At 39.1% G+C, this 27,984-nt stretch overlaps 1 protein-coding gene across 4 annotated transcripts in view; it reads right to left on the bottom strand.

Moving 5' to 3' along the window:
• PDE5A (phosphodiesterase 5A) overlaps positions 1 to 19,772 on the bottom strand; it is a 127,780-nt gene extending 108,008 nt beyond the window's left edge. The window contains exon 1 of one of the 4 annotated variants that reach the window (XM_045514983.2): positions 19,626 to 19,772. Coding sequence is in view for 2 of the 4 variants with exons in the window: in XM_010952599.3 (XP_010950901.1) it covers positions 15,014 to 15,135 (122 nt within the window). In the remaining 2 variants the exon portion in view is untranslated. Of the gene's footprint in view, positions 1 to 13,564; positions 14,376 to 14,450; positions 14,593 to 15,013; positions 15,713 to 19,625 lie in introns of those variants that run through there. The other 3 variants (XM_010952599.3, XM_010952604.3, XM_010952602.3) reach the window with 3 other exon arrangements.
• Positions 19,773 to 27,984: the final 8,212 nt, after the last annotated feature.

Here is a 27,984-nt window from a genome sequence, read left to right as displayed (position 1 = left end):
TGATCTCTTCTTCTAGATTATCTACTCCTTTCATAAAGGGCGAAAATTAAAAAGTAGGCAATAACTGGCCTAGAGAATTCAGGCCAAGAGGAATGAAATTATTTATGTTGTTAATGTGCCAACCTATGAAGAAATCTAGCTGAGCTAAAGCATTCACAGTAGGTGATTTTTTAAAATAAATATACCAGATCATACACATCCAAATGATTATTGTTCAATTCAAGTAATTCCACCTGGAAAGATGTAATCTTACACCAATTGATGGTGCTATTACGTTAGACATTTTTGGAACTCTTCTTCTGAAACTAGCTTCTAAAAGAAATTAATAAGCCATATAGGAATATTAGTTTTATCTAAAAGTTAGATCTTGTTTTTCACTAAGCCTTCCTCTCAAAACAAGCAAAACCACAACAAATCTGAAGAAACAGCTAACTTAATATATATCTTAAGGATTAGACTTGACTTTTTCCAAAACTAAAATTTACTTCCAAAAGACAAAAACTTGCTACCACCGAGGATATTTAAAAGAACTGGTCTTATAGAGCAATGCAGCCTCCACTCCACAGTGGCTTATTGATCATTTTCACCAAACAGCCAGGATGAAAAAGTTGGACAATGCACCGTTTTGGAGAGTGTCAGGACACAGACACTCTCCAATACTTCTGGCTGCTGTAAAAATTGATATCACCTACTTGGAAGGCAAGTAGGCGATAATCACCTCTTCAGAAGGCAAGCAGGCAACATCTAACGAGTTTTAAAATACATTCATCCTTTGTTCCAGAGGTTTTTCACATGTGGCAAAGGAAGCACCGGGATATTTATTTACTGTGGTATTGCTTGTTATAGCAAAGATAAGAAGCAACCTAATACCACCTATAGAAGGGGGGCAAATCACATCATGGCACATTTATAAATGTAACATTAGGCAGACGTTAAAAAATGGTCATAGGTACTGATATCAATGATGATTTGAATTATAATTAAGTGAAAAAAGGTGCAGAAAGAGAAGAGTTTGCCTTTTTTCGGAGTCTCTACTAAGTCTTACACTTATGGAATGTTCCCTTAATTATTTTATTTTGACCAACAATCTATTGTTTGGTAAATATCCCTGAAATGGTACTGATCTAGAATGAAATGGGTCAAAAAAAAAAAAAAAAAGATAACACAGATGTTATCAGGATTACCTCAGGATTATCCAATAATTCCAAGTGTTAGATACAGTTATAAATTTTAAAGCTTTCTTTAAAAAGCAATGTAGTAGGTAAATAGACTGCACAGATCTCCAGTGTGTACCTACAGCATAGAGTTTTTAAAAATATAATTGTCCTAATGTTTTATAAATGCATGATGAGAGCAGACAATGATATTAAAATAATGCTGTATCTCAAAGACTTCAATAGAAATGAGGGGACATACTTTGGAAAGCACTAACTTAACCAAAATCATGGTAGTGGGGCAAAGACACTGATGTCAGAAATGCATGTGAATCTGTCAGAAATGTACAGGAAGCATCTGAATAAAGTTGTTTTGTAAAATGTAAAGAAAAAAGCAATATGTTTAAATTAAGATATCTCACGTGATTTAAAAATACATGTATACAACTTAAATTGTCAAATCAATATAAAAATAGGCATTTTAACTATTTCAGCTACAAACCTAAAACCTCAACTTATTTCTTCTCATTGGAAACTGGTGATCAGCTTTTTAATTTTTTAGTCAAACCACCTACTTGACCACTCCATGTGAATGTCTAAACAGACACCTTAAAATGGTGACATCAGAATTCTAATGCCCGACCTGTTACCTTGCTCCAACCTCACTCCCTGCCAGTCTTCCTCATATTAATAAATAGCACCATCACTGCCCTAGTTACTCAACCAAACATCAAGGAATTACTCTGAATTTCTGTTTCCTGTATCTCTCACATCCAATCCAGCAGCCAAGTCCTGTCAACTCAACTTCCAAAACCTTATACCCCAATCTGTTCATTTCTATCTCCTGTAATACCTCCCTGGTCCAGTGGACTATGGCCACAGCCCCTTAACTAGTCTATTACACTGGTCTCCTTTCAATCCATTCTCCATACAGCAACCAAAATAATCTTTGAACAAAGAAAACCTTAACATCTTAACTATCCTTCTTGGCTCCTCACTGACTTGAGAATAAAACCCAAACTCCTTCAACCCCCACCACAGTCCCCCTCACCCACGCTGACCCCTGGGTGCTCCTCAACCACACCAAACTCAACGGCGCCCAGTCTGGAATGCTCTCCTCACCTGCACCTGGCTGGGCACAGCTCCCTCATCCCCTGTGCAGACAGGCCTTCCTTGATCACTCCACCTCATGTGGCCCCGGCATATTCTGTTCCTCCCCCAACACTATCTGATCTTATTCTTGTCTATTTTTCTTGCTTATTAATCTGTTGGTTTATTGTCTGTTTCCTCCAAGTAGATGTAAATTCATAGTTGTCTGTCTTGTTGGTGACTGCCTCCCTGTCCTTAGAAAAAGCCTGTCATGTAGTATATCCTCGATAAATATTTGAGTGAATGAATAAATAAATAAAGGCTCCCACATTAATCACATTAGAAAGGGCAATGATCTTTTGCGTATCTGAACGCTGGAATATTTGTTACAGAAAATCAACACTGCGCTTTGGCTATTAACGTTCATTATCCCTTGGGTGTAAGCCTCATAACTGACCATGGCTAATTTCCCCTCACACACCCTGCAGGGCCTAATCTATGTCTGAAGCAGAGCCACTGCCCCCAAATTCTTTGTTAGGTGATTTATATTACTATATTTAATTGTCTCAAAAGTGTTTCATTTCTAGATATTTTCTTGGAGAGATGAACTCAGTATTAAATGACACAGGAAAAGTACATCTAGTATAGTCAGTCATTCAGTCACTACCAGTCATGGGAGGAAGGGTTTTCTGATGACCACATTATTGATTATCTGAGTCCCTGTAGATACAGGCCTGCTCAGGAAAACACGTTGTCATAACATCAAAACAATCACCTATAATCCAACCACAAATAAAATTAAATCGTCTCTCACGTGTCTCCCCCTTCAGGCAGCCCTTGAGGTTTTGCAGTGCATGACCTATGTTGCTGTATGACGTGGGCCTTCCTCCTTAAGACTAATGTCTATCATCTCCTTTTCATTGTTTTTTAATGTTTCAGTCTCTGCAAATACAAATCACCTGCAGACTGAAATTTAAATTCTTACATAAGATACAGAATTTCTAGTAGATAAAAGTGATGTTGAGAACTGTTCCAATATTCCATAAAACCACTGATAATTAAGGGTTATGCCCAATTAAAGACCAGACAACAATTAAAAGAAGAATCAACAAGGACAATAACATAATAAATACCTGCAAAGAGAATTCTCTTCAAATAACTACATTAACAAAGACTCTTCAAATTCTCTTCAAATAACTAGATTAAGAAAGGCTTTTGGAAAAACTCATGAAGTCTTCAAATATTAATTCAAAAAAACTATCTTGGGGGAAAAAAAAGACTCCTTATGATTACGCTGCAAAAGTCAAACAAGAAGTAAACATACTGTTCACAGTACTGTCTTGCCAGAAAATTGTTTATTCTGCAAATTAGCCTGGAGTTTTTATTATAACCTAAATTTTATTAAATCTAAAATAAGATAAATTTACTTTCATAACTTATAGTTCCATTTTTCAAGATAAAGTTCCAATCGAAACTTTTCATTGATATTTTACCATTTTAATTGGATTCACTTTTAAGTGTCCTTTTTTTCTAGAGTGAATTATTTTCATGAAGACCCTTGAGTGTGTCTGGGACTATGGTGGACACGAGGGAGGCAGGACTGAGCAAACCCAGACAAATCACAGAGTCACTTCTCCTCCCCAAAGTGAAGTTTATATTGTGTCCTGAAGTTAATTTATATACATCCTGAATTCTTCTATCATATGAAGTTATATGTAACTGCATACAAATGAATAAAGATGGAAAGATGGACATGTCAAATACGAGGGTAAAAATACCAGATGGGATTCAAGAAACTCGGTTTCTGACGGGACAAATCACTCCTGTGGCCTGGGAAAGGATCTCTACTTTCCCTCCTTTCTCTTCTTTGATTCAATGAGGTTTTGAAAAGTATTTACATTAGTGATATTGGAAGGGGGAAAAAAGCACTATTCTGTTTAAACCTATTTTCTGCATTATGCAGCTAAATTAAATGGTTGAACTAAACACATTCTGCTAGTTGGTAGCAAGGCCAGGAATCAAATCCAGGTCTCCTAGTCCAGGTCTTATGGCCTACAAGAATGTAAAAGTTCTCAGAACATTGATGCTTATTATGAAGAAAACACACCATGACATCTAGCTGCATCTGAAAGAGTCAAAATCAAATTTAAACACACAAGGCAAAAAGAGAATAAAATCACTAATAATAACACATTCTCTAACTTAATTCTTTCTGTCCAGATCATAAAAGAATGGCACACTAAACCACTGAGGTAAAAACACTGCCTCAAGGGACTCAGAGAACAAAGATTCTTAACGACAGTGTCTTGAAAAAAATCTGACTGAATCCCATGTCTACCTGAAGACAGGCCATGGTTTATAAAACTAAAAAGATGCACTGAAAAGAATGTATTAATAAATGTGTTAAAGAAAAGAGTAATTCTTACGGCTGCTAGATTTGGCAAATAAAAATACAGGACATTGAGTTAAAGTTGAGTTGCAGATTAAAAAATGAATAATTTTTTAGTATAAGTAGTATCTAAAATTCAGATTTTACTGGGTGTCTTGTATTTTAGTTGGCCATATTAGTCATTCGATACTCTGTTTTTCCCAACTGAAACTGCTGGTAGCTAGACAACAAAGAAAAGGTAAGGTGTTCTATGAAGCATACTAATGAGCTCCAAGCTATCAAATCACTAATACTGATTTTATCATCAAAAGAACACAAAGGATCCTGTGTACCACACTCTGATCCCGTGTATGATAGTTGAACCTTTTAAAAGCTCTTGGATTAATACCCTGTAGCATAAAATTCTTCCTTAAATCAAACCTTTTCATTTTACTGTCAAAAACGTACCATATAATTAATAGTGAAAAAGCAAATTGCAACCTACTTATAAATGGGATATTGACTAATTGCTAAAAATCCTTGCAACTACAAAGTACCGAAAGGCTGTGGTTTTCAGCCATAAATCCTAAATCCTCATCTATATCTTAGCATTTGCTACTAATGGAATCTATGACCAGTGGCAATTTTCTTCTTCTTCTGAGTTTCAATTTCTTCCTCTATAAAACAGGGAAAACACTGCCTGTTCTAACTTCTTCATGAAGTGCTAGGTGCTGTCTTCAGCAGGGTATATAAAATCAAGAATACTAAACTGGCCATCCAATTCCAGCTACAAGACCACACACAGATGTGTGACTGAACCAATCACAACTTCTCTGGAGCTCACTTTCCCTGATGTACAAGCTCTTCATTGCAAAAATGGGCAGCTGTAATTAACAGGCCACAAAGGCCATGGAGATGCCTACAATGGCTTACATCATCAATAGGCCAGGAGGCAACGATTACGAGGTCAGTCAACTCTCACCTCTTTTTGCCCTTCAGTTTCCTCATTTTTAATTAGGGGAAAGATTTCTTACTCCTTTACTCACCACACAGAGTTGATATATGAGTCCAGTTAGAAAATGCATGTGGAAGCACTTCAAATTAGAACTGAAAAAACACAGGCTCCCTAGACCAATAACTACACTCAAATATGACATAATTTTCTGAATATTAAGAGCTGAACATTTAGTTGAGAAGAGTCAATGCTAGAACATAACTTGTTTTTCTACTACTACTCAGAAATTTTTTAAAAAGTAAGTTATAAAATGAGGGATGATTTTTTTCAAGATGTCAAACATTTTTAATGCTTGACAACAAGTGTGATAAAGTATACAACTAATCACCAATGATGACAATCATAGCAATATTTCATAATAACCATAATTATAAACTGGAGAGTGATTTTAATACTTGATAAAACAATACTTTAACACTCTGCTATAGGAGATTTGGGGATGAAAGTTGGTCCATTTTAGTTCCTACCCAAGGGGACTTCCTTGGGGAAATTCTATAAGTAGTAGGTTGATACCTGGACCTTGAGGATGCTACCCTTGAGTGGTAGCATTTGGAGAGATTTGAAGGGTGCCACAAACAAAACAGAGTAAAAAGGTACAGGCCCTGAATGAGCCACAAAACACAATGCATGATCATGTTTTTGAGTCTTCTATTAAAACATCACCCCTTTTCCTTTCTCTCTAGTCTTTTTAATGTGAATTAACCCCTAAAACCAGAATTACAAAGAGCATACTAATTTCCTGTCTGAAAAGGGATCATTGATAACTTATTTAGAAGTAGGCTAAAATTATCTGCAGGAAACACAAACAAAAAATAGTTCACATAAAATATAATGTTAGATATTTTTCCTGCTCTTGGATCCTAATTTTACACAGTTTTAGTTGTGGTGTTTGTATAACTTGACCTGGAGCCACTACTAGTAATTGGAAAACACTTAGAGAAGGAAACTGTTCCATCTAAGAAGCTGATATTCTGCTCTCTGGGTGAGAATCAAGAATGCTTAGAACTGAGAGAAGTTTTTAAACTCATTTATGAATTTCTCTGTCTTGATTTCTCACGCCCTCCCATCTCTCATTTTAAAGCCAAGTTTTATTAACCTAAGCTGGCCACAAAGCTGGGAACACAATCAGGAGGTCTGGACTCCCATTCCAATTCCCTTTCCAGTACCTCACACAATCCACAATAGGTTCTCTTCAAAACATTAATAAAAATTCATCTGAAAAATGAGAAGGTCACAAAGTCTATTAAATCCCTGTTCTGTTGTTCTAATTCTCACTTATCAGAATAAGGGAATGACTCTCAAAGTCTGCACTTACATTTAAGACACTGATGATTCTCAAGGTAAAATAAATAGTAACCTACTGAAAATCACTCTAAAAAAAGTTAGGGAAATATGCATTATTTCCTTTTAATTTCTTAAGAACCCTAGAAGTAAATGCTATCATTTCCATTTTATAGACAAAGTAAATAAAGTACCTAAGGTCATACTCTTAGAAAGAAGTAGCTCTGGTGTTGAAGCTTAAATCTGTCCTATCTGAGGCCCTTACCCACCATAAATAGAAATAAATTTTAAACGGTTCAAAACAATGGCTTCCAACCAAACAGTGGTGCCAGTCTTTGGGAAGCATTTAGAAATATGTGTCACAATGATTGGGGTGCACTGTCAGTGTCTGGGGCCCAGGGATGTTAAATATCCTACAACATGGTAAACAGCTTCTCACAACAACAAGAAGTGACACCACCAAATGCCAAAGAGCATCCAATTTAAGAAGCACTGGTTTAGATGAATAAAAGATTAACACACTATAATAGGGTTTTAAATGACACAGGGGAGGTCTGGGGCACCTCCAAGTAATTTTGCCAATAATCTCTATTCTGATGCTACAGTGAGTAGTTCACTTGCTTCTCTCATGGACTGGAAACAAACACTACCTAAAGTTATTTAATATTGTGAGATTTCTCCAGCTCTGAAACATGAGACAAAATATATTGGGACAAAATATAAATAAAATGCAGAACTGCTTCATACGGTTTTACATTCAAATTTGAGAGTTGTAAGTGACATGTTTTGTAATTTTCCATGCATGTACAATCACGTATAAAAAATGTTCCTTAAAGGAAAACCTACTTACATCTGAAAGAAAACACACTAACCAAAATCTATGCTGTAAATATATAAACTGATTTGTTTTGCAATTTAGATATGGGAGAGACTGGACTGGACTGGCAAGTCTCAACTGAGGTATGAGAAGCCCTAAGAGTCCAAAGCAAGTATGTTTTGAATGTCTATACTGTTTCTATGAAAATGTTTTAATTTTGTGTTTTTATAATAATACAATTAAAACCAAAAAAGGTGGAAGAAGTATACCTTATTACTGGGATTACCACCTTATAACCAAATATTATCCTGCAATTTTAGCGGTCAGGTTTATATTGTGTTCTACTGCCGCCCAATGGTTCTGGAATAAAGAGAAAATAAAAGAGGTAGACTCGATATGCAAATATGCTTTCAAGCCAAATAAAACCCAAAAGCTGGTATGCTGTGTTACAGGAATAAAAGTTTCATGACTGTTAAGAGACCCAGTGGGAGAAATTAATCATCACAGGGCAACTGCAGCAAAGGCAAGCTGATCTCACCAGACCCACACTGGGTACTCGGGGCCATATTCACTCTGCAAGGATGATTTAATGAATGCTGTCAATTTGCATTTGGCTAGAGTTTTATCAATTTATTTGTAACTAACTTATACATTTATTTTGGCATTATAGTTGCATAAATGCTATAACTATGATTAAATTATACCTACTCTTAAGAATTCCATATTTAAATAACATTAAAATAAAACAAAGTCAATACTAAGTATGGCAGATATCTGGAACTTCTGGGTGTGCTCACATCACTTTCTTTTGGGACTGCTCCCCCAACCCAGTGACATCACACTATGGGTTACCTGCCCCAATAAGGCAGTGAGACAACCCTATTCTTCCAGACAAATGATTGGTCCAGAGCAGAGAAGTGATGCAAGGCCAAAATAATTTTGAGAGGACTGATATAGATATGGTACTTCTCAAACATCAGAAGTATAAGATCCACATAAACTTGCAAGAAACTTTTCTAGTACATAAAGAAAGCATGCAGGAGATAAAGTCAACAAAAAATAGGGCCAAAAGGATAGATCGATGAATGGATGGACAGGAGGAAGGAAGAAAGGATGGATAGATAGACTGAAGGAAGGACAGACAGATTAGACAGATCTACAGACAGAAAGACAGAATCTTGACAAAATTATTTCATCAGCTGAATTTCATATCCACATCAATCCCCCAGGCTCGTCAATTATGTGAGTCAATTTTATATGAGTTCAGTTGGGTTTCTGTCACTTGTGACCAAAAACTTTCTCACTAAGATACTGGAGATCACTAAGAATGTCTGTCTTTAATAGGGGAACATCACTTCAGTTTGAGAAACACAGGATTACATAATCCCCTCCAACTCTAAGTTCACAGATTCTGTGTGTGTATGTTATAATTATTTCATCAGCCTAAAAGGTCATGATCTTTTCTCTTCTTATAGCCTCAGCACAGTTATTCAACAGAAACTATTTTTTAAAAAAATAGTTATCACTAGGGATATAATCATCAGATGGGGAGCCCTTTTCTCCCAAGTTTACATGTAATGAAATTATTCAGAGAAGACAGTTTGCAAGAAGTTAATCTTACTTTGTAATTCAGAATCAAGGGAAATGTCTCAAAAAATACAGAAACGAACAGTGGCACCTAAGACTTTAAAAAGCATGTTCACTACAAACTACAAATAGGGGATATGAATATATATATCTTTAAAGGCTTCTTAGAATATTTATCAGAATCATTCTTATAAACTTAATATTCAGTTTGCTTTACCTGCCTTAAATTTCCTTGGCAAAAGATACAAATTCCTACCAGTTAGAGAAAATGAATAAAGCACTTACACCATGAAAAAAAAATGATTCAAAATAAAATGAGAATACCAAGTCAATAAATAACAGTACAGAGCTAAATATCAAATGAATGACTCATGTGGAAAAAGTTTCTTCAATTTTTATTCTTAGGTATGTACTTCACAGGCTTTTTTTTTTTTAAACTAAGAACCAGATATAAGAGATATTTCCAAGGCTACATCAGTCAGCTATAACGCTAGTCAACTGAATCTATATCTGTCCAGCTAAACTAATTTCATAGAAATCCTGCAAAGTCAATATCTAGTCTGCATCCTAAATTCAAAAATTAAGTCATTTTTTAACCTTTCAATATCAATCAACTCAGTGATTTATTTAATGCCCTCAATCCCTACTAAAGACTTTTATACTAGGAAGTTTCTATCCTACAATCAACCCTGTGAACAAAGAACAAATCTAACTCAACACAACAGTTACAGGTTTAATGAATTGTTAGATTGAAAACTATTCTGAGGATAAACTAATAAATACCAAGCAGTTCTTTTTTTTTTAAGCGTTTTCAATTATGAAAAAAAAATTTCCCAAGCATTATTAAAATGTACTAGGAAGTTCAAGCAATTTTCAGTTAATTTGCATTTTCAAATCTAGAGGAAGGGATGCAACCTAGTAAGACATATTCTCTGCAATCAGTAAGGGCAAAGGTACAAGCTTTACCTATCCAACTTGAAAGCACTTCCAAAGATTTTCAAAGAAATGATATGAAACCAGACTCAAATCATTTCTTTAGGTGGAACTATTTAAAAAGGAAATTTTGTTGCACAGTATAATCAAAAGGCTAAAAATCTGCTCATCCTTAGGTGCTGAAGATGACATTATGAAAATATTGGCAAGTTCTACAAATCTTCAGATCACAAACTGAAAAAAAAAGCTACTGAATTGTACCAGAAGCCTATTTAAGTTTATGTTATACTAAGCAAATAGATTTACTTTGAGATATCTATGCCTAATTGCCACTGCATTAATTCTACCACAGTTTTGGGAATCATTATTTTGTAAGATGGGCTCTGAACTGGATCTGAATACAAAACTTTGAGAACACTATGAGCAATGAGAAACATCATTTCAGAGACTCCTGTGGATTTTTCCAGATTCAATCCTATCCAAATTCAATCCACATGAGCACTTTTAGGGCACTAAAAAAGTTACCTTAGAACTGGCTATATAAACCCTGATTATACGTAATACAAGGATAAAAGGACATTATTGCACCAGAATTACCATAATAAAAATATTAGAAATAGTATCAAAGTCAGACTGAGCCAATACCCACAGGGTTTTATTACCTTCAACACTAGCGACTATTTAACAAAACATGCTTAACAAACCTTTTGTCTGAAAACTGCGAAAAGTTTATATTCCTATATGATGATCAAAAAATTTTAAGATTGAATAGCAATATTTATTTTACACCCATCATCTGATTTGAAGATAAATATCTTGCAAATAAAAACATTACAACTTTTAGAGATGAGAAAAAAACTATGGTGAAAAAAAAAAAAAAAAAAAAGAAAGAAAGAATCCCAAACACATGACCCGGAACATCAACTAATTCACTACAGCTTTGCAGTGTCAAATAAAAAGTCTATCATAGAAAAACTACATAGGAGTGTAAAACTTCTGTTTCTGGACTTTGACCCAAGCAGTCATAAAAAGCTGTCCTCACTTACTATCTCCTATTTCCAGTATATGCCAAATATTCTCAAGCTTTTGCCTAGTACAAAACAAAAGCAACAAAGTCAATCATATTACCCCTATAATACTAAATGATCTAAAACATTGCCCATAATCACAAAGCTGATTAGAAACTAATGAAAGGGAAATTATTCTACTAAGATGTCAAGAATAACAACAGATGTTAAAGTGTCATTAGCAAGAGAAAGGCTTCATCTCTGAATGCTTGAGCATTAAAGCCCTTAATGAATACAGCATCTCAAGCCTGAAGGACTGAAAAATTTTCTACAATGGCAAGGGTGGGAGTTTTCCATAGGTTGTAGTTTCTAGCCTCAAATTGATTTATATGCCAGTTGCTTATGCAATGAATTGTTCAACTGACACTCAAATTTACTTAAACAGGTTGTGATTGCTAAAAAGCACCTATTTTTGTGCTTCACACTATAGCTTTTAGGTAGGTGCTTAGCTCTGTCTTTGAAGGTAATTTTGGAAACAATGTGCAAACAATGTAACATAGTGGTAATAATTGCTTTAAGGCCAATCAAAATTCACAGGTGTTTAAATGAAAGTTTAGGAATGCCAGAACTTTCCTTCCATTCAATGACTACTATTGAGTGCATATGATTCAGTCTGGAGATAGGGATAGAGAAGCGTGCATGAATATTAAACAATAATTAAATCAAATAATGTAGAAATAGTTCAATCAATGAGCCTGTTTATAGGCACAGATGGCCAGTCTAAGTGAATTCAAATTTATTTTAAATCTTAAAACATGCCAAATGCCTCTACACAAATATTGTTTCATGGGCTTCCTGAATCACATGCAGTATTCATTTTACACATACAAAATATAACAAAAGAGAAAAAAGCAAAGTAATGCCAGTTTCTTGTTAAAAACAAAACAAAACAAAACTCAGCTGTAAAGCTAAAGTGTCTGCAATAAGTTTACCACAATCATGTGAATCACACTGGGTTTAGCAGTCTTGCGTTTTTATAATCAACTAATGTCCAATTTCTCATTCTTATTTTAAGTCTCCAATTAATGCCACCAAATACAAGCTCAAACTGCAATATTGTTTCTTGAAAAAAAACCTCTGGCTGCACACAAGCCTTAGATTATATTCTTCATACTGACAACTTTCATTGCTTTATACCTTCTAAAATTGAGGGCCTGCACAACTCTTGAATATCTTACACTTTCGTTTTCCAACTTGTACGCAACATAAACTCTTCAGACACACACATATATATCATAGAAAGCATTCGGCCTATTGTCAACATCAACTATAACATAAAAACCCTAAGTGAAGAAAAAGCCTTTAATGGAGTCTCAGCTGATCTAAATTTTACACTAAGCAGTGTAATTTTGAGAATTGGGATTTTAATCCTATTCTACTTGGAAGAAAAAATAATGTGAAAAGAAATGTAACTTAACTATTTCAATTTACTTTCAGAAAAAAGTTACATTTAAAGTTTTGGCAGGCTCTGAAAGTGAAATGTTTTTATGTGAGTTAAAAACTACCGCCGATCTCAAATTTATGTCTTCAAAGGGAGAGGGGAGAAAAAAAGAAAAAGGACATTTATCCTAATTTTATTTTAAAACAAATAATTTTGTTCTTTCTTAATAATCTGCCTAAGGAACATCCCCACACTTAAAAAAATCAGCCTAGTTCCCCTGCCCACTCCCCATTCTATACGCTATAATTCAATAAGGGCAGAAGGGTGGAATTGTGAAAGAGTGAAAGGAAACTGGGGACAGATGGCCTCGGAGGAGGTAACCTCTAAAAAACTGTTGGTCCCCAGCGATCGATAATTCCAGACTTAAGATGGTCTTACTGCCTCCCTATAAACTCGCTGAAAAGTACCCTTTGAAAAGAAACCACTTTCCATTCAGGGTTTATCCTCTGGTGGCTCCAGATTTAGTATTTTAACGGAAGGCGAAAGCGGGGAAGAGGATTTTAAAAGGAAGGCGTAATAATTAAACAGAAGAGAGAAGATTTGTCCCGAACCCATCGTCTCGGCTAACCCTCCCCCTGAAAATGATCAAATCAACACCAACTCTGAACGCTCGATAGGAGAAACAGGGTTAAAGAGTCCTATGTAAGACTTCAAAGCAATACATCCGCAAGAGGAAAGGAAAACAAAAATATCATTGAGTCTATTTTCAATGAAGCATTGCCCCGTCGGTGTGACGCGGGCGCTACCATCCAGCACCCGGCCCCCACCGCACCCCTGGGGAAAGTGGGAAAGGGGGATGCTGAAGGAAGTACCTTGTCTTGTCTCCAAAAGGCAACATAGCAAAGGTGGGAAGTTCGTAGTGTAGACCATGCGGCCTCGGCGGCCCCTAGACTCCAGGAGGTGCCCGGGGGCGACGACGCGCCCAGGTGAGGCCGGCGACTCGAAGCCGGTTCCTCTACCGCCCCCGCCGTAGCGCCACCGCCCGCTGCTGCCCACTTGCCCCGCGCTGCGCCGCCCCCTGGCGGGGAGCGCCCGGCTGAGCCGCAGCCGCGCGCCGGCGGGTGGGAGCCCAGCTCCGAGCCCCGGCCGGCTCCTCCACCATCACCTCCCCGCGTGCGTCTCCCTCCCCGGCCGAGGCGGCCAGCGCCAACTACCCGAAGGCTGCTGCCGGGGGCCGGCGACGGCGAGGTTCCGGCCCTTTCTCCAAAGGCGTGCGTCCGGGAGTCAGCCCGAGTCCACGCGCAGCAGCCTTGCCCTCGCCCCGGCTTCGCACCAACTCCTCAGGCTAGTAAGCACCCGTCCGCCACTCACTCTCCACCCCACCCTCCTACTCCCTCGGCTTCAGTCTCAATTCTTCTCCAACTCTCCCGCGAGCGTTTCCCACGCGCGCTCCGACTGCCCCCTGCGCCGCCGCCTCCCAAAGGACAGGCTCCCTCCTCCCCGCCCTCTGCAACGGCCGCCCCGGCGCTTGGCTCCGGATCAGGAGGAGCTGGCCTCTGGGGTCGCCTCGGGCCACGCGGGTCCTGACACCTCTCGGGGTCTGCTCCCCGCCAAGCCTCCCCGGTGTCCTTTGTGTGCGCGCCGCAAACCCCTCCGCGTAGCCTGTACCGCGGCGCCGCCTTGCGCGCAAAAGCGAAGGAAAGGAGGAGCGCGGGACAATCAGGGGACTGCAGGGGGGCAAAAGGCGACAGCACTCACTCTGGGAAGGTTCCGGCATGTTGCTGCCTTTGGGCTTCCCCGTGGTCTCGCCCCTACCCGGGCTTCCCCGCCCCGCCAGGGCCGGGGCAAAAGGGGACGGGGGGAGGAGCGCAGCCGCAGGGACCGCGTTGGAAATGGTGCTTCCGGAGCTGCAGGGAAGGGGCTCAAAAACTGTTTTGGTTTCGCTAAGAAGATTTAGGGAAACCAGGATGCTAGAGAAGGGCCAGAGGAAGGCCCGTGAACGCGGACATATGAAAATAATCTTACTCCCAGACAATATCAGGACTGCCGGAGTGGGGGTGGGGGGGGCGGCACGTACATACTTGTATTTGAACTTTGTGACCAGGTTGGATCGTATCCGACTCTCGGGTTTTTGGACTGTACTCGCCTAAAAGTAGAGGTCTCTACACCGTAACAGGATCAAGGACCTACTTCAAAAGCAAAGGGCCTGAGAGCCGAGGCTGTTTAATGGTTAACGAAAGGGAAAAATCAATAGGGTAGGGAGACCAGCCCCAAGTCACGCTCCATGCCCCGGCCGGGTCTTCTGTGGGTCCTCTTCTTACCTGGTGGCTTTCCTAACAAAGTAAGAAGAGGTAAAGTCCCAGTGATCGTCCAGCCATGCTTCTACCGAGTCCCGGTCCCACTGCTGCTGCGGGCGCGCGGAGCCGGGGCCGGCCGGCTCCATGATCAGCGCGGCGCGTCTCTGCTGCTCGCTGGTGCTGGTTTTCCACCCCAGCTGGGGTCCCTCCCTCGGAGGAGCGGCACTCTGCCTGGAGACCCTCCCCCTTCGCCTTAGCTGCAGTCCGGCCGGCTTTCGGCGAAGCTGCTCCGGCACAGGGCCAGCCTCCTGCCGCGCCCCGCCTCTCCCGGTCTTCACCGCTCCCAGGTGTGGCGGGCGGGGCAGGGTGCAGCAGCTCCGCGCCTTCCCTGGGATCTGGCTCTCGCAGTCTCCAGATTCCGAGGCGGCCACGGCGGCTACTGGCGAGCTCTCCGGAAGCCAAGTGGCCAGGGCTAGAAGGTGGCCACGCGGCCGCTGGGGTGCGCTGTGTGCCAAGCCGGCTCCAGACGAGCGCGCAAAGGTGACTGTGGGTGTGTTCGCTGAGCGTCCCACTCTAGGAAAGGGAAGGTCGCGCAGTGGAGACCCATCCCAAGCCCAGAAAGCGGTAGCTAGGGAAAGTTCGCCCGAAAGCGAGAGATGGTGCTAGCCTGGGCGCTCTTCCTCGAGCTTAGGAGAACAATGACCGTCCCGCCTAGCTTTCCGCCAGCCCAGCGCGTCGGTCTGGGAGGAGCCGGGACCGATCTTTCCCGGAGCCCAGCCATCGCGGTGGCTCAAAGCGCCCCAGCCAACGACCGCGCCCGGCTAAGGAGAGTTGGGGCGTGTGTCACCAAAACAAATTAGCGGGTCCTGGTGGTTAACTTCCAACAAAGCCATTCTCGTGCTTAATGTTAATAATAATAATAACAATAATTATAAATTAAGTGCCTTTGCATCAAGGGCTTAATTTGCATAAACTCCTTTTCATGAGTGGAAAAAGATTTTCTGGAAGAAGGAAAAGATAAATTGAAACAGTAATCATGGATGGTTTGTGTATGAAGTCAGAAAACAAGGGTGTCTCCATACAATTAGGTTAACTTGAGAGTAGGGTACAGTGCAGAGCAGCCAGTTAGCCCAATTTTAAATTAATTCGTCATTTATGTTGAACCGAAATTAATACACACAACCACGAAAAAAGTATCCGTTTAAAACGGCTCAGCCTTCCTATCCTTTGTCCTATCCCTATCATACTTTACAAAAAAGAATTAGTGTCTTCCTTTGCTTTATCCTCATCCTTATTTCTCTGTACGGCATTTGTAGTTTTAATATGGTATTTTGCAATGACCTAATTTTTTGGGCAGAATTAAATCTGGAGCTGTGTGTTTCACAACGTGTGAATGACACCATTTGCAGTGATACACCAAAAGTGATTTAGCTAACATACTTTTAACAAACTCCTTTCAAAATATTCTTGGCAAGAATGTAAGACATTACTCACTACATAGAAACACATAATTCAATAGATCATATGAGAACTTAAAAAAATGTCTTCCAACCCCCCAATGCAATGGTTTACACTTCCTGCATTGAATAATTGTCTTTTTGTAACTTAAGTTTCTCTGAAACTTTACTGTTGTACATAAGTAGCCACAAATCAATAAAAAAAAAAAAAACAAGCGAAGGAGCAGAGTATGAAGTAATGCATGATAAATTATATGAGATTTTAAAATAAGAGTTCTCTTCTAATATGTTCTATCATAGTGATTACAGCACTCATGAATGAGAGACTCATTCTCCTCAGTGCTCAGTTTTTCCCTGTGGAAATCCATGCATTTCTCCCTTCAGGAAGGCAATTATAATTTAAAACTCTACTTTCCTACTAAAGATGGAGTGAATTTTTGGCTTGGATTGCTTGCTTTGATTGGCTACCTTGATTATAACAGGCACTATTGAAATGTTCATTTTCTCTCCTAACCTGAAAGGATTAAATTATCAAAAACTAGGAAGGCTCTGGAAAAATTTGTGTAAGAAAAGCAATCCATGGTGTCTCCCATCAGTGAGTCTCAATTCTGTGTAGTGTAGATGGGGTTGAGGGTTACTGTGAAGGCTTGTTACCTGAGGCAAGCAGACCACAGGGGATGGGGGATGAGGCATTTCAAACTTTTCTAGTCTCCAGGAAACTCAGATAAAACAATACCTCTTGTAACTTTGAAGTACTTAAAAGTTAAGCATATTTTGAACTGACCTTACCCTGACCTCTTGTTCCTCAGCTCCATTTTATTCTTTAACGCAATCTGCTCCATTATTTTATGTATGTTTTAACTTATTGGTATGGATTGCTCTAAGCATCTAAGCTCTAAACATCTAAGCATGCTGTTTTAGAGTAAGTTGAAGAGTGAGTAAATAATAAACATTACCGGGAAATAACTTGGAAAATGATGTTAATGCTACTTCAAACAATTTAACAAAAAGCCTTCCAACATATTTCCATTGTACTAGAATAAAACCCAAACTCTCTAACATGGCTTACAAGGTTCTGCATGATTTTTACCTACCTCTACTGCTAAAGGTTTTGATCATATAACTAGAAAAACAAACAAAACCATGGATGATCAAATTTCTTTTCTAAAAAAGAACACAAACTATAAAAGCCAAGATATCTCCAATACTTTGTCTTGTTCTTTTTTAAAAAAAATACCACATAGTATCTTCTATTCCTTTGCAGCAAACCTGTATATCCCAGGCTTGAGAAAATTGAGTAAATGTCTTTGCACATATAATAGAATCTAGGTTTCTCATTGTCGAAAGGGAAGGCTAGAAGGTACATTGTGGTGTTGAAATGGAATTGGAGGTTAAAAATTAAGTGTGTGTGTGTGCGTGCGCGTGTGCATGCATCAGGTGAGGAAATCGCACATGACAAGGAAATGCAGGCAGTTACTAAGAGCTGTGGCAGCCTCCAGCTGACAGCTTACAAGGAGTTCCATCCAGCAAGAAAATGAATTCCTCAGTCTGGAATGGAATTTTGCCTACAACTGGAGTGAGCACAGAGGCAGGTATTTCCCCAGTCAAGCCTCAGATGAGACCACAATTCCAGCCAAGAAGCTGACTGCAGCCCTGTGAGATGCTAAGCAGAAGACACCTTCATAACCGACATCTTAATAATGTTGAGTCCTAGAATCTATTAACATAGTATATTTATCCATTTATTCTGATCTTGTAAAATTTCTCCCAGCAATGTCATAGTTTTTAGTGCATGTCTTGCATGTATTTTGTTAAATTTATCTCAGTATATATTTCAGCTCTGTCACTGAGAGATACTAGAAGCAATGACATTGATTTGGCAATGAGTAAACTTAATACGAAGATTTTGGTTTCTAAATACCACTCTTTACTTTAAAAGAAAGCAGGAGTCTTTGGAGAAAAATTCTAGCTCTGTGACAGGTAATGTACAAAATGTGCCTGGAAAATCTTGTCAGAAAACAAGAAGGGCTTAAAAATGATGCCAACATATCAGAAGAACAGAGGACATATCTGAAAGGGGCTTCCAATGGACAAATCTGGAGCCGTTGGAATATCAAAATATATACTGACAGTAACAAATTATAAACCATTGGCCAAAATAAGAAACCCTGATTCCATACTGAAATAAATAAGTAACTAGATAAGCAAATAAATAGAAGAGAAAGGAATGTTCCTTACAGTAGAATACCAACTAATAAATATAATAGGAATCATGTAATTAGAAAATCATTAATGGTTGCTAAAGCTAATTAGTGAGAGTTTGATGATGGGTGGAGTATTTATATAGCTTAAAGTATCTCCTCACAGGTTTCTTATTAGTTACTATGAGAAAATAGTATCTTTAAAAAAGAGACCTTGTGGATATCTCTAATCAAGTGATCAACTTAGTGTCACTTATATTGGGACAAACCAACAGTAGATACCTTTTAATAGAATATACTGGGAAGGATATGACATTACTTTTGTGTCATTAACTGCCAAAAATATGAATCTAATCATGAGGATTAGATTAAGGGATTTCCACCAAAAACACCCAGACTGAGGGACATTCTTCAAAATAACTGGCCTGTATGCTTCAAAGCCTGTATGCTTCAAAGATTGCAAGGTTAAGGAAGGCAAAGACTGAGGAGCTGTATATTAGTTATATATTGCTATGCAACCATATTACCACAATATCAGTGGCTTAAAGCAACATACATTCATTGTCTCCCAGTTTCAGAATCAGAAGTCTAGGCTGCTTGAGCTGGGCCCTCTGCTCAGGGGTGTCTCATAAGGCAATCAAGGTATCAACCAGAGTTGCAGTCTCATCTGAGACTCAAGTGGAGAAGGATGCCCTTCCAAGCTTATTCAGGCTGTTGGCAGAATTCAGTGTCTTATGATTGCAGAACTGAGAAATTCTTTTTCTTGCTGGGTGCTGGCTGAAGGCCTTTACAGCTTATTGGTTGGAGGCCCCTCTCTGCTTTTCAAAGCCACTTTCAGTGCCTTGCCATATGGAGCTCCAAAATGGCCAGTTGCTTCCTCAAAGCCAGCAAGGGAGACAGCCTCCAGCAAGATGGGCAGTATAATATTATAATAACATAACCAATCACATACACATAGTCACATATATACATACATACCTTTGCCATATTCTGTTTGTTGGAAGTGTAGACCAAAAAAAAAAAAAAAAAAAAAGTTGCCTGCCAGTTCAGTAGGCAATGAACGTTGCCCACCATCAAGCCATTAGCCACTGCAGCCACTCCAGCCACTCCAGCGGTGTTCTCTGAGGGGAATTCTGGATGGAGAAAAACAGGATACTGGCTCTAAATAGTTAAGATGCATATCAAAGGAATAACTTCTATGAGCCCAGACTCTTACATCTTCTCATACAAAGAAAGGCACTAAAATCACTAACTTGAGATGTCTGCTTTTTGTGATTAGCAGTAATCTTTTGATATTTGACTACATGGGTTATTTTTTTCCAGCAAAAACTCCTATATGCCCTGGTACCTCCTTTATCTCTTAGGAATAGTTCCTCAGAGCTATCTGAGAGGCTGTATCCTGGGCTATTGTCCTCAGTAAAGCCACCAAATAAAACATAATTCTCAACTTTTGGGTTGTACATTTTTTTCAGTCGACAGAAGCAAGTCAAATTTTTGCTCTCATACACGAGGAGGGGATCATACCAGGGTGTGAATACGGGGATGAGGGATCCTGGAGGCCCCCTCAGGAATCCATCTACAATAACACTGTGTAATAAACCACAGTGACTGGGACATAGCATGTGTTCTGCAGATATTTGTTGGGTCAATTTAAAAAGAAACATGGGCTTTTTCTTAGAGTACTTTGGCAGTACTTTTCCTTATTAGATGTAAATAGGACAGCAATTGATCTTTGAGGAAGGGTTATTTCTTTTAGTGGTCTTTGGAAGTCTTATCATGGTTAATAAGATCACCTTTTACTCTTCGCAGCACTAGGTTTCTGTGAAAGAGCAATTTTCTGAGGACAGTGTTGTAGTAGGTGTTTCATGTTGTTGCACAGTAGGGATCAGGCTAATATTTTAGCTGCGTTAATTTAAATCATATCATAATTCTCAATTTCAAAGACAGAGCCAATCTATGAATAATAAAACTGTGTCATCGTGCAATAATTTCAAACAGTACACAGTATTTTCCTCCCCAAATCAAACATAGGGTTTTTCTACCCAAGTCTCTTGAAGCAGCCAAGAATTCAGTTTGATATACGAAGGCTGATCCATGTGGAAAGACATGATGCAGAGAATTGCGAGCAGCTGTTCTTCTTATCAAGGAAGGTCACACATGGAGGAAATGGACTTACATGAAAACAGGAGGGATTTTGGACAGATACTAGACACATTTGCCTGACAGAGGGATGCAATACAGATGGATTCATGATGAAAAACAATAGCGGAATTTTTCCCTAGAGACTTTTACAAATGAGGTGGACAACCATCTGTTGATAATGCTTTGAAGTCCTGCCTCAGAGCAGATCAACCTCAGGAACTCTTGAGGTTCCTCACTGTCCTTTCACCTGCATATGGAGATCATGTTAAACAGAGGGATGATCTTGTTTTCATTGATAAATAATAACCACTCACAGAAACATGAAATAACTTAAAACACCCATATCCAGAACAAATCTATACTCTTCATCCACTTTCCTATTAAAGAAAAGATTCCATTCTCTAGAGAAAATACCCTGTGCTAGTCAGAATGACTAAAAATAAAATAATTAGTTTAGAAAGAAATAGCAAGGAGTGAAACACTGACACACTTAACTAAAAACCAGTTTAAAAGTAGGTCATTTAAAATACTCTTTAAAGGTTAAAGGAACAAAAATGTGTCTTTTTAAAAGAAAATCGAGAGAAACAGGTTTGTTGATATTGATTCCAACCTAGAGAATCATTTGTCTTTCCTCTATAAGTTATAGGTGTAAATGTTTTAGTTGATGCTCAGAGTCTCATTTTAAAAATCTCAGATGGCTGCACAGACACTACTGTGAAGCCTGCCTCCTTCCAAATATGTAAGGAAAGGTGTGATTTAATTATCATGCCAGAGGAAAAACAGAACCTCATGACTGGAGATAACATTCATCTTTTAGGAGCAGCTTTTGGATAAACTTCTTTGAATCAATTCTTTGAAAAGAAAAGTCAACATTTTACAATTTAATAAAATTAATTAAAACTCATACAAGATTCTCAAATTAGGGATACTATAAGGTGTGCAAAATTTTCACTCAACTTTGATTCATGCCTTGAAAATACTACATTTTTAAATAAACAAAAGCTAGATGGACATCTAAATGAAGCTAGAAGTTTATTCTTTATAGAAATAGTCACAGTGACTCAGTTTTTCCATTCCATTTTTATAGGGAAATTAACAACATATTGAAAGGAGATAACGTGCAGCCATTCCAATCTGGAAGTTCCAGCTATGCTTACAGAAAATGTTGTCTTTAAATAACAGCACTTCCAAGAAAAGCAATCAGTAAATCAATAAAAAGAAGGAACTATCCCACAGAACAGGCCTCATTTCCTTTAGTTCATCTGTTTTCATTCTTCCCTGTCTATGAAATCACTGAGATAGTGCATACATTAGAAGTATCATGTAAGCTATTCTAGCATAAGTGTAGTCCTATAAAATTTCTCTCATATTAGGTCTGAGAATCTGAAAAAACATTTCAATAATGTCTTAAAAAGTCTAGAATTGATTAATGCAAGTGATTTCCTCCTTGCAATAGTTACACTGGAAGGTCCTATGTTTTTATAAACTGTGTTGCCATTGCTCAGAACATTTTGGGAAATTCTTCTTTGAATGCCTTCAGAGTCTGCATTAGACTTTCTGCATTTCTTCAGTAGTGACAATATTTCAGTTTGCTTACTTTATGGTGAGAGTGAATTTGGGTTTTTGTATATTTTAAACAGACAGAAGTTACTTCACCTATGGTCTGGTGGGAAATACAAATTTTTTTCAGGTAAAATGAGAAACGATCATAAAGCAATGGGACTGATTTTTGTAGTCTAGATTGGAAGTTTATATTATCCTGTTTCCAGCTGTGTGACTGCCCAATGCCTCAGTTTCCTCATCTGTAACAGGAGTAACAATGGCCCATATATACTTCTTCTGACTGTTAAGTGATATAATAAATGTTATAGTAGCAATTAGAGTGCCCAGCACACAGTTAGAACTCAATAGTTCTTACCTGGAGAATAACTATATGAAGGGATTTCTAGTCCTTTCCTTTCTACCAAACTCCTTTCTCCATCTATTCAAATCCAGCACATCATTCAAAACTGACTCCAAATCCATTCTCTGAAATCACATTTTTCAGTGTAACTAATTCATTTTGTAATTTTCTGTTTCCAACCCATCATGGAGTTCTGAAGATTGACCTTACATCATGACTCTTAAATCCATCCCTTTTCTCCATCCCACTTCTTGTCTTCAATACTTGAAGCCATGCATTCTCCATGTTGCAGGCAGAGTGAACTTTCCACAGTATAAGCCTGATGGAGTCACTTCCCTCTTATAACATTTTAGAGCCTCCCCAGTGTCCTCTAGATAGAGGACAATCTTCTCAGTAGGACATGTAGAGCCATTTACAATATGAACCCAACTTACTGCAAAAGCATCAGTGCCACATTTCTTTAAATGTAGCATGTCCTCACTTTCCCAGTACTTTGCATGTGGCTTTTATTTATTCTCTTTGGCTTCTGGCTAACTCCTACTGTTTCCTTTGGATTTAATTTAGAAATTAGGTACTCCAGGAAACGTATATTCCCAGATCCTCTATAGGCTCCACCTCCTACCCAAGGCTCATTTAGGTATATCTCTTAAGAAATCTCATAGCACCTGCTCAACCATTGCACTGTATTGTAATCTATTTATTTGAAATTTATTTCCAAATCAGGACATGAGCCACTGGAGGGCAGACCTTGTGTCTTATTTGTGACCCTCTAGAATCTTGTGTTCATATTGGTATCCCTAGGAACATAATAGGGCTCAGTAATTATTTATTGAATGAATGAATGAACAAATAATGTTTCTGACGTCTTATTTACTGTTCTTGTGACTCATTAACACTTTTTATTGTTACTAAGACTTAAAAAAAAAAAAAAAAACTCCAAATTTGGGCTTTCACAACTGCCCTCTCTGCCTTGGAAAAACCCCAACAGTTGCATAGCTCAGCCTCTCACTTAATGTGGGTCTCTGTTCACATAGCACCTCAGAAGGATCTTCTCAGACGTCGTAAGTTAATAGGACAAACAACCACCCCATTGCCAAAAACAGCTGTATTTTTCTTGATACACTTACTTACTTTGGACATTATGTTCTATATTTATTATTTGTTTATTTTTTCCTGATGTCTGTAAACTCCATAAGGTTGAGTTTGTTTTTTACCACTGGGTCCCCAGTTCCCACAATACTGTCTGGCACAGATAGACTGCTTAATGTCAAGTAAAGTATCAAATACCAGATTATAAAGCCCTTGAGAACAGCAAATGATGTGTGTTCCACATCATAACCTAATATGTTATAGTATGTAATTAATAAATATACATAGATGTATTTGCTGTAGTCACCTAAAAAAAGTAAGTTGCCTCTTGAGGCAGACAACACCTGTGGATATCCACTGAGGTGGGGAAATTAGAAATTGAGTATCTCAAACCTGTGAGAGAGAAGGCAGGAAGTTTCTCTGAATGGTATCTTTGTTCTACTAAGAATCATGTGAAGTTTTGTTGCCAAAACACAGCCTCTATACCCAGCTTTAGTGAATTGAGACTCGAGGACAGAGTTTTGGATGAAGTAGAAAAGGCAGCTTTATTTCTTTGCCAAGCAAAGGAGGTTACAGTGGGCTAATGCCTCTAAGACTGTGAGCCTACTGGGGAGAGAAGGCAGGGGGTTTTACAGTAAAAGTTCAAGAGCTCAAGGGGAAGAGCTAGTTTCCATAGAGATCATATACAGGTAACAAATTGTTGCGAAGTTGTTCTTATTTTTGCAGTGGTCCCCTTCCCTTTGCTGGGTAAGAAGTTCACCTCTGATTTGGGGGCTCTCTTAATATTCTTGTACCTAGAACAAAGGATGCATAGGAAGAAGTTCTGTGGAAAAGAGCTCTAGAGAAAAATTTGTGCAGTTTAAAGTCAGGTTGATAAATGCTTTCAACCTTTTAAGTAGGCTTGGGACATACTGCTGCAGTCCAAGGCCTGCAGCTCAAATAACAGAATACAAGGAAACCACAAGTGGTCAAAAACAACTGCAGACATGAGCAGTTGGGCAAGTTATGAACAACAAGATGCACAAAACCTCCAACTGCTGTTTCTGAGGTGTCAGGGTCAAGAGGAGGGCACTGGGGTCAGAAGCAAGGCACTAGGGAGAAGAGCAGGGCACTGAGTATGATCCCTGCAGGCAGCACCATGAGGGGGTTGGGTGGACCACCCAAGCCTCCCTCCTCTCTGGCCCAACCTTGGTCAGCAAGAGCATGAGGAAAACCTTGTAAACCATTATATAGTTCAACAGTTACAAACACCATTACAGATATCAGATGGTCATCGATGACAACAGGGTCCTTCTTGGTTACAGTTCTGTCTTTACGTGTATGTGGGATAGGAAGGTTTCCCCTGTTCAAAGAGGAGATGACAGTTGAAACAAAAGGCTACTATTCCCTTGAGAAAAGAAAGGTCCCTGGGATGGACTTGGATTAATTTTCATAAGGAACTTGAAGCTTCTAAAAGAGAGGAACTAAAACATGTATCTTTGTTACCTGTGATTTAGCATTAGGAAGTGTCTGGGGGCGGTGGGGATAGGGGACAGGCTGTCTGTCAAGCTGAATCAGGATGTCCCTGATCTAGGTATAGAGGCAGGGAAGCACAACGACTCTTCTTGAGGAAAAATTATAGCAAAAAGGGCAGAGGTGAATTTATCCCAAAGCTCCAGAAGCTTCCAGGATCATTCATTACAGGGCCCCTCCAGAGTCTCTGAGTGGATCCCTAGCAATGTGTCCACATGGTTGTAACTATTTAACTGCTAACTGATTAAGATAACTTCCTCTTTCCACCCCAACATTTCCTCCTCAGAATTCTTCAGTAATACCACTGGAGTGGCTGCAGACATTTTGGGGATCCAGCTAAGAGGAAGTTAAGTTAGGGATATTTTTAGTTTGGTTTAAGCGGGATCTCTTTATCTGGTTCAAACTCAGTTCTTTTTATTGTTAAGTTTTTGCTAGCTGCCCTGGTGTAGGAATGACTTATATAAGAATATTCCTACCGCCCCCTCTTCAGAATCACCTAATCCCAGGACAAAGAGTGTCAGATGTCTTGTCGTGAGATGAATGTGCCTTATATCACCTGTCACTAGAAGTATGTGGATAGTTAAGGAGAAAAAAATCTCTTTCTGGTTTCGGGAATCTGGAAAACTCTGATGAAACTTAGTTTAAAATGAAATTATAAGATGTTTTAAAATTATTGGGCAGCAAAAAATTCTGGAAGATATAGAATGAGAATGTTACTTTACCAGTCTTTGCTAGAAAACGTATTAACTATTTGATTCCTAAGATAAGCCAAAAGGAAAAGGACATAAAGTGTGATTTTTTTTAGTATGATTTTTAAGACCTTCACCTGGTACTCTACCATTCCCTGCCCTCTATCAAAATAAAATGTTTTAACAGTGTGTGACGACATTGCTAGGCTCTTGGGATACAAGTGCCCTGCATCTCAAGCCTCAGCATGCTAGCACACACATACTGACACGATGCTAGAGGCCCTGTAAGAATTTGCAGGAATATTCTGATAGGGTGATTCCAAGTAGAGATAAGTTTATTTTTTCCTGTAGGTGGGAAACTGAAGTACCAGAAATTGAGGATGTGTTCTGGGAATGAATGTTCTGTATGTTCTATATGAACACTGATTAAGACTGCAAGAATGAAAGGTACAATAATAGGAAATACAAATTAGACAATGGTGGGCTTACATGGTTCTCTCCTCGTGGTCATTCCTATGTTTTGAAGAACACAGTCCTACATAACTCTAACAGTGCTTGAAAGCCATAAAACAAATGTTTAAAGATTAGGAGAGTCATTGGATATGATATGCTGGATGCCTTCTGTTTGTTCCTCCAGGTCCCACTCTGTGCCCTAGAAGGCTGACCTCTAAGGACTATATCAACAAGCTCCTATGCCCTCTGGCTATTGGTTGTCTTGGTTAATAGGGAGCATCAGCAAGAGATGGTGGGCCAGGAGAAAACTGAGCTCAGAATCTTTATTAACCTGATACGATGAACTAAACATGGTTGCAAATTCTTTGCTATGTTCCCTGTCAAAAGGTGGAGTCTAATTCTCCTCTCCCCTTTAATCAGGACTGGCCTAAATGACTTGCTTGAATAATTGAATGCAGTGGAAGTGACATTTTGGGACTTTGGCAGCTAGGTCATCACAAGAGGCCTTGTAGTCCACTACCTAGGGCTCTTGGAGCACTCCTGGAGCTCTGAGCTGTCAACTACTCTGAGACTTCCTTGCTGGAGGGAGCCATGGAGACCCATGGAGAGAGAGAAATGCTAGCTATCCCCTGTTCCAGCCTTCCACGGCAGATATATGAGTGAAGACAGTATCTTGGAGGACACTGTGATCCCAGCAGATATAACATGGAGAAGAACCAAGGAACCCGGCCAACAGCAGTACTGAGGCCCCAGATATATGACCCCTGTCCTGCAGTCTCAGACATCTCCAGCTGTTCAAACCACCCCAGCAGAGGCTCCAGGCATTGTGAAGCAAAAATAATCCATCTCTGCTGTGCCCTGCCAGAATCTGTGACCCACAAAATTGTGAGCACAATATGTGATTACTGTTTCACAGCAATAAATAAACACCTGGTAACTTCCCAGCTGGGTCAGCCCTGGTCGGCTGTGTCCCTCTGCCAAAGTCTCTTCGAGACAGCCCTCTCCATACAACTACTCTGCCTCACAGCCTAGGGGAGGTAATGGCTCCCTGCCATCACGAGCTGTACTATCCTTTGTTTTTGGCTTCTCAAAATCTTGTCCACCTTTCAGAAACAGTCCCTTATTTGAACTCTCCTGAACTACACAGTTTGAGAATGTCATCTGTTCCCTGTCAGGATCTTGGCTTATATACCAGACCTGATATACATGTCTCAAGATTTATTAAAGAGCAAGAGGGAAAGCTACAGGCTATATAAGTTCAAATCTTGTGCTTACAAAGCCACAGACAAATGAGCAAAACAGTACGTTCATATACTTATCTCAGGTAATTAGTACGTCACCCTTAATGAAACACTTCAGAATGCTATTTAGAAGAGACGAGGTTTTAAAGACTATCCTTAAGGTTTTCTGGATTCAGTGAGTCTTACACATTTTTACCTTTGTTTGTAAGGAAAATGGTCGTTTTCTGGCACACTGCACTATTTTATTTTAAAAAAACATTTAGTCACACTTTCTATATTCCAGGCACTCTTCTAAGACCTTTACAAAA

Source organism: Camelus bactrianus, chromosome 2, assembly GCF_048773025.1.
Source record: "Camelus bactrianus isolate YW-2024 breed Bactrian camel chromosome 2, ASM4877302v1, whole genome shotgun sequence".
NCBI classification, from domain to species: domain Eukaryota; kingdom Metazoa; phylum Chordata; class Mammalia; order Artiodactyla; family Camelidae; genus Camelus; species Camelus bactrianus.
The sequence above is the reverse complement of the archived record's forward strand: the minus strand, read 5'-3'. Positions and strand labels throughout refer to the sequence as shown.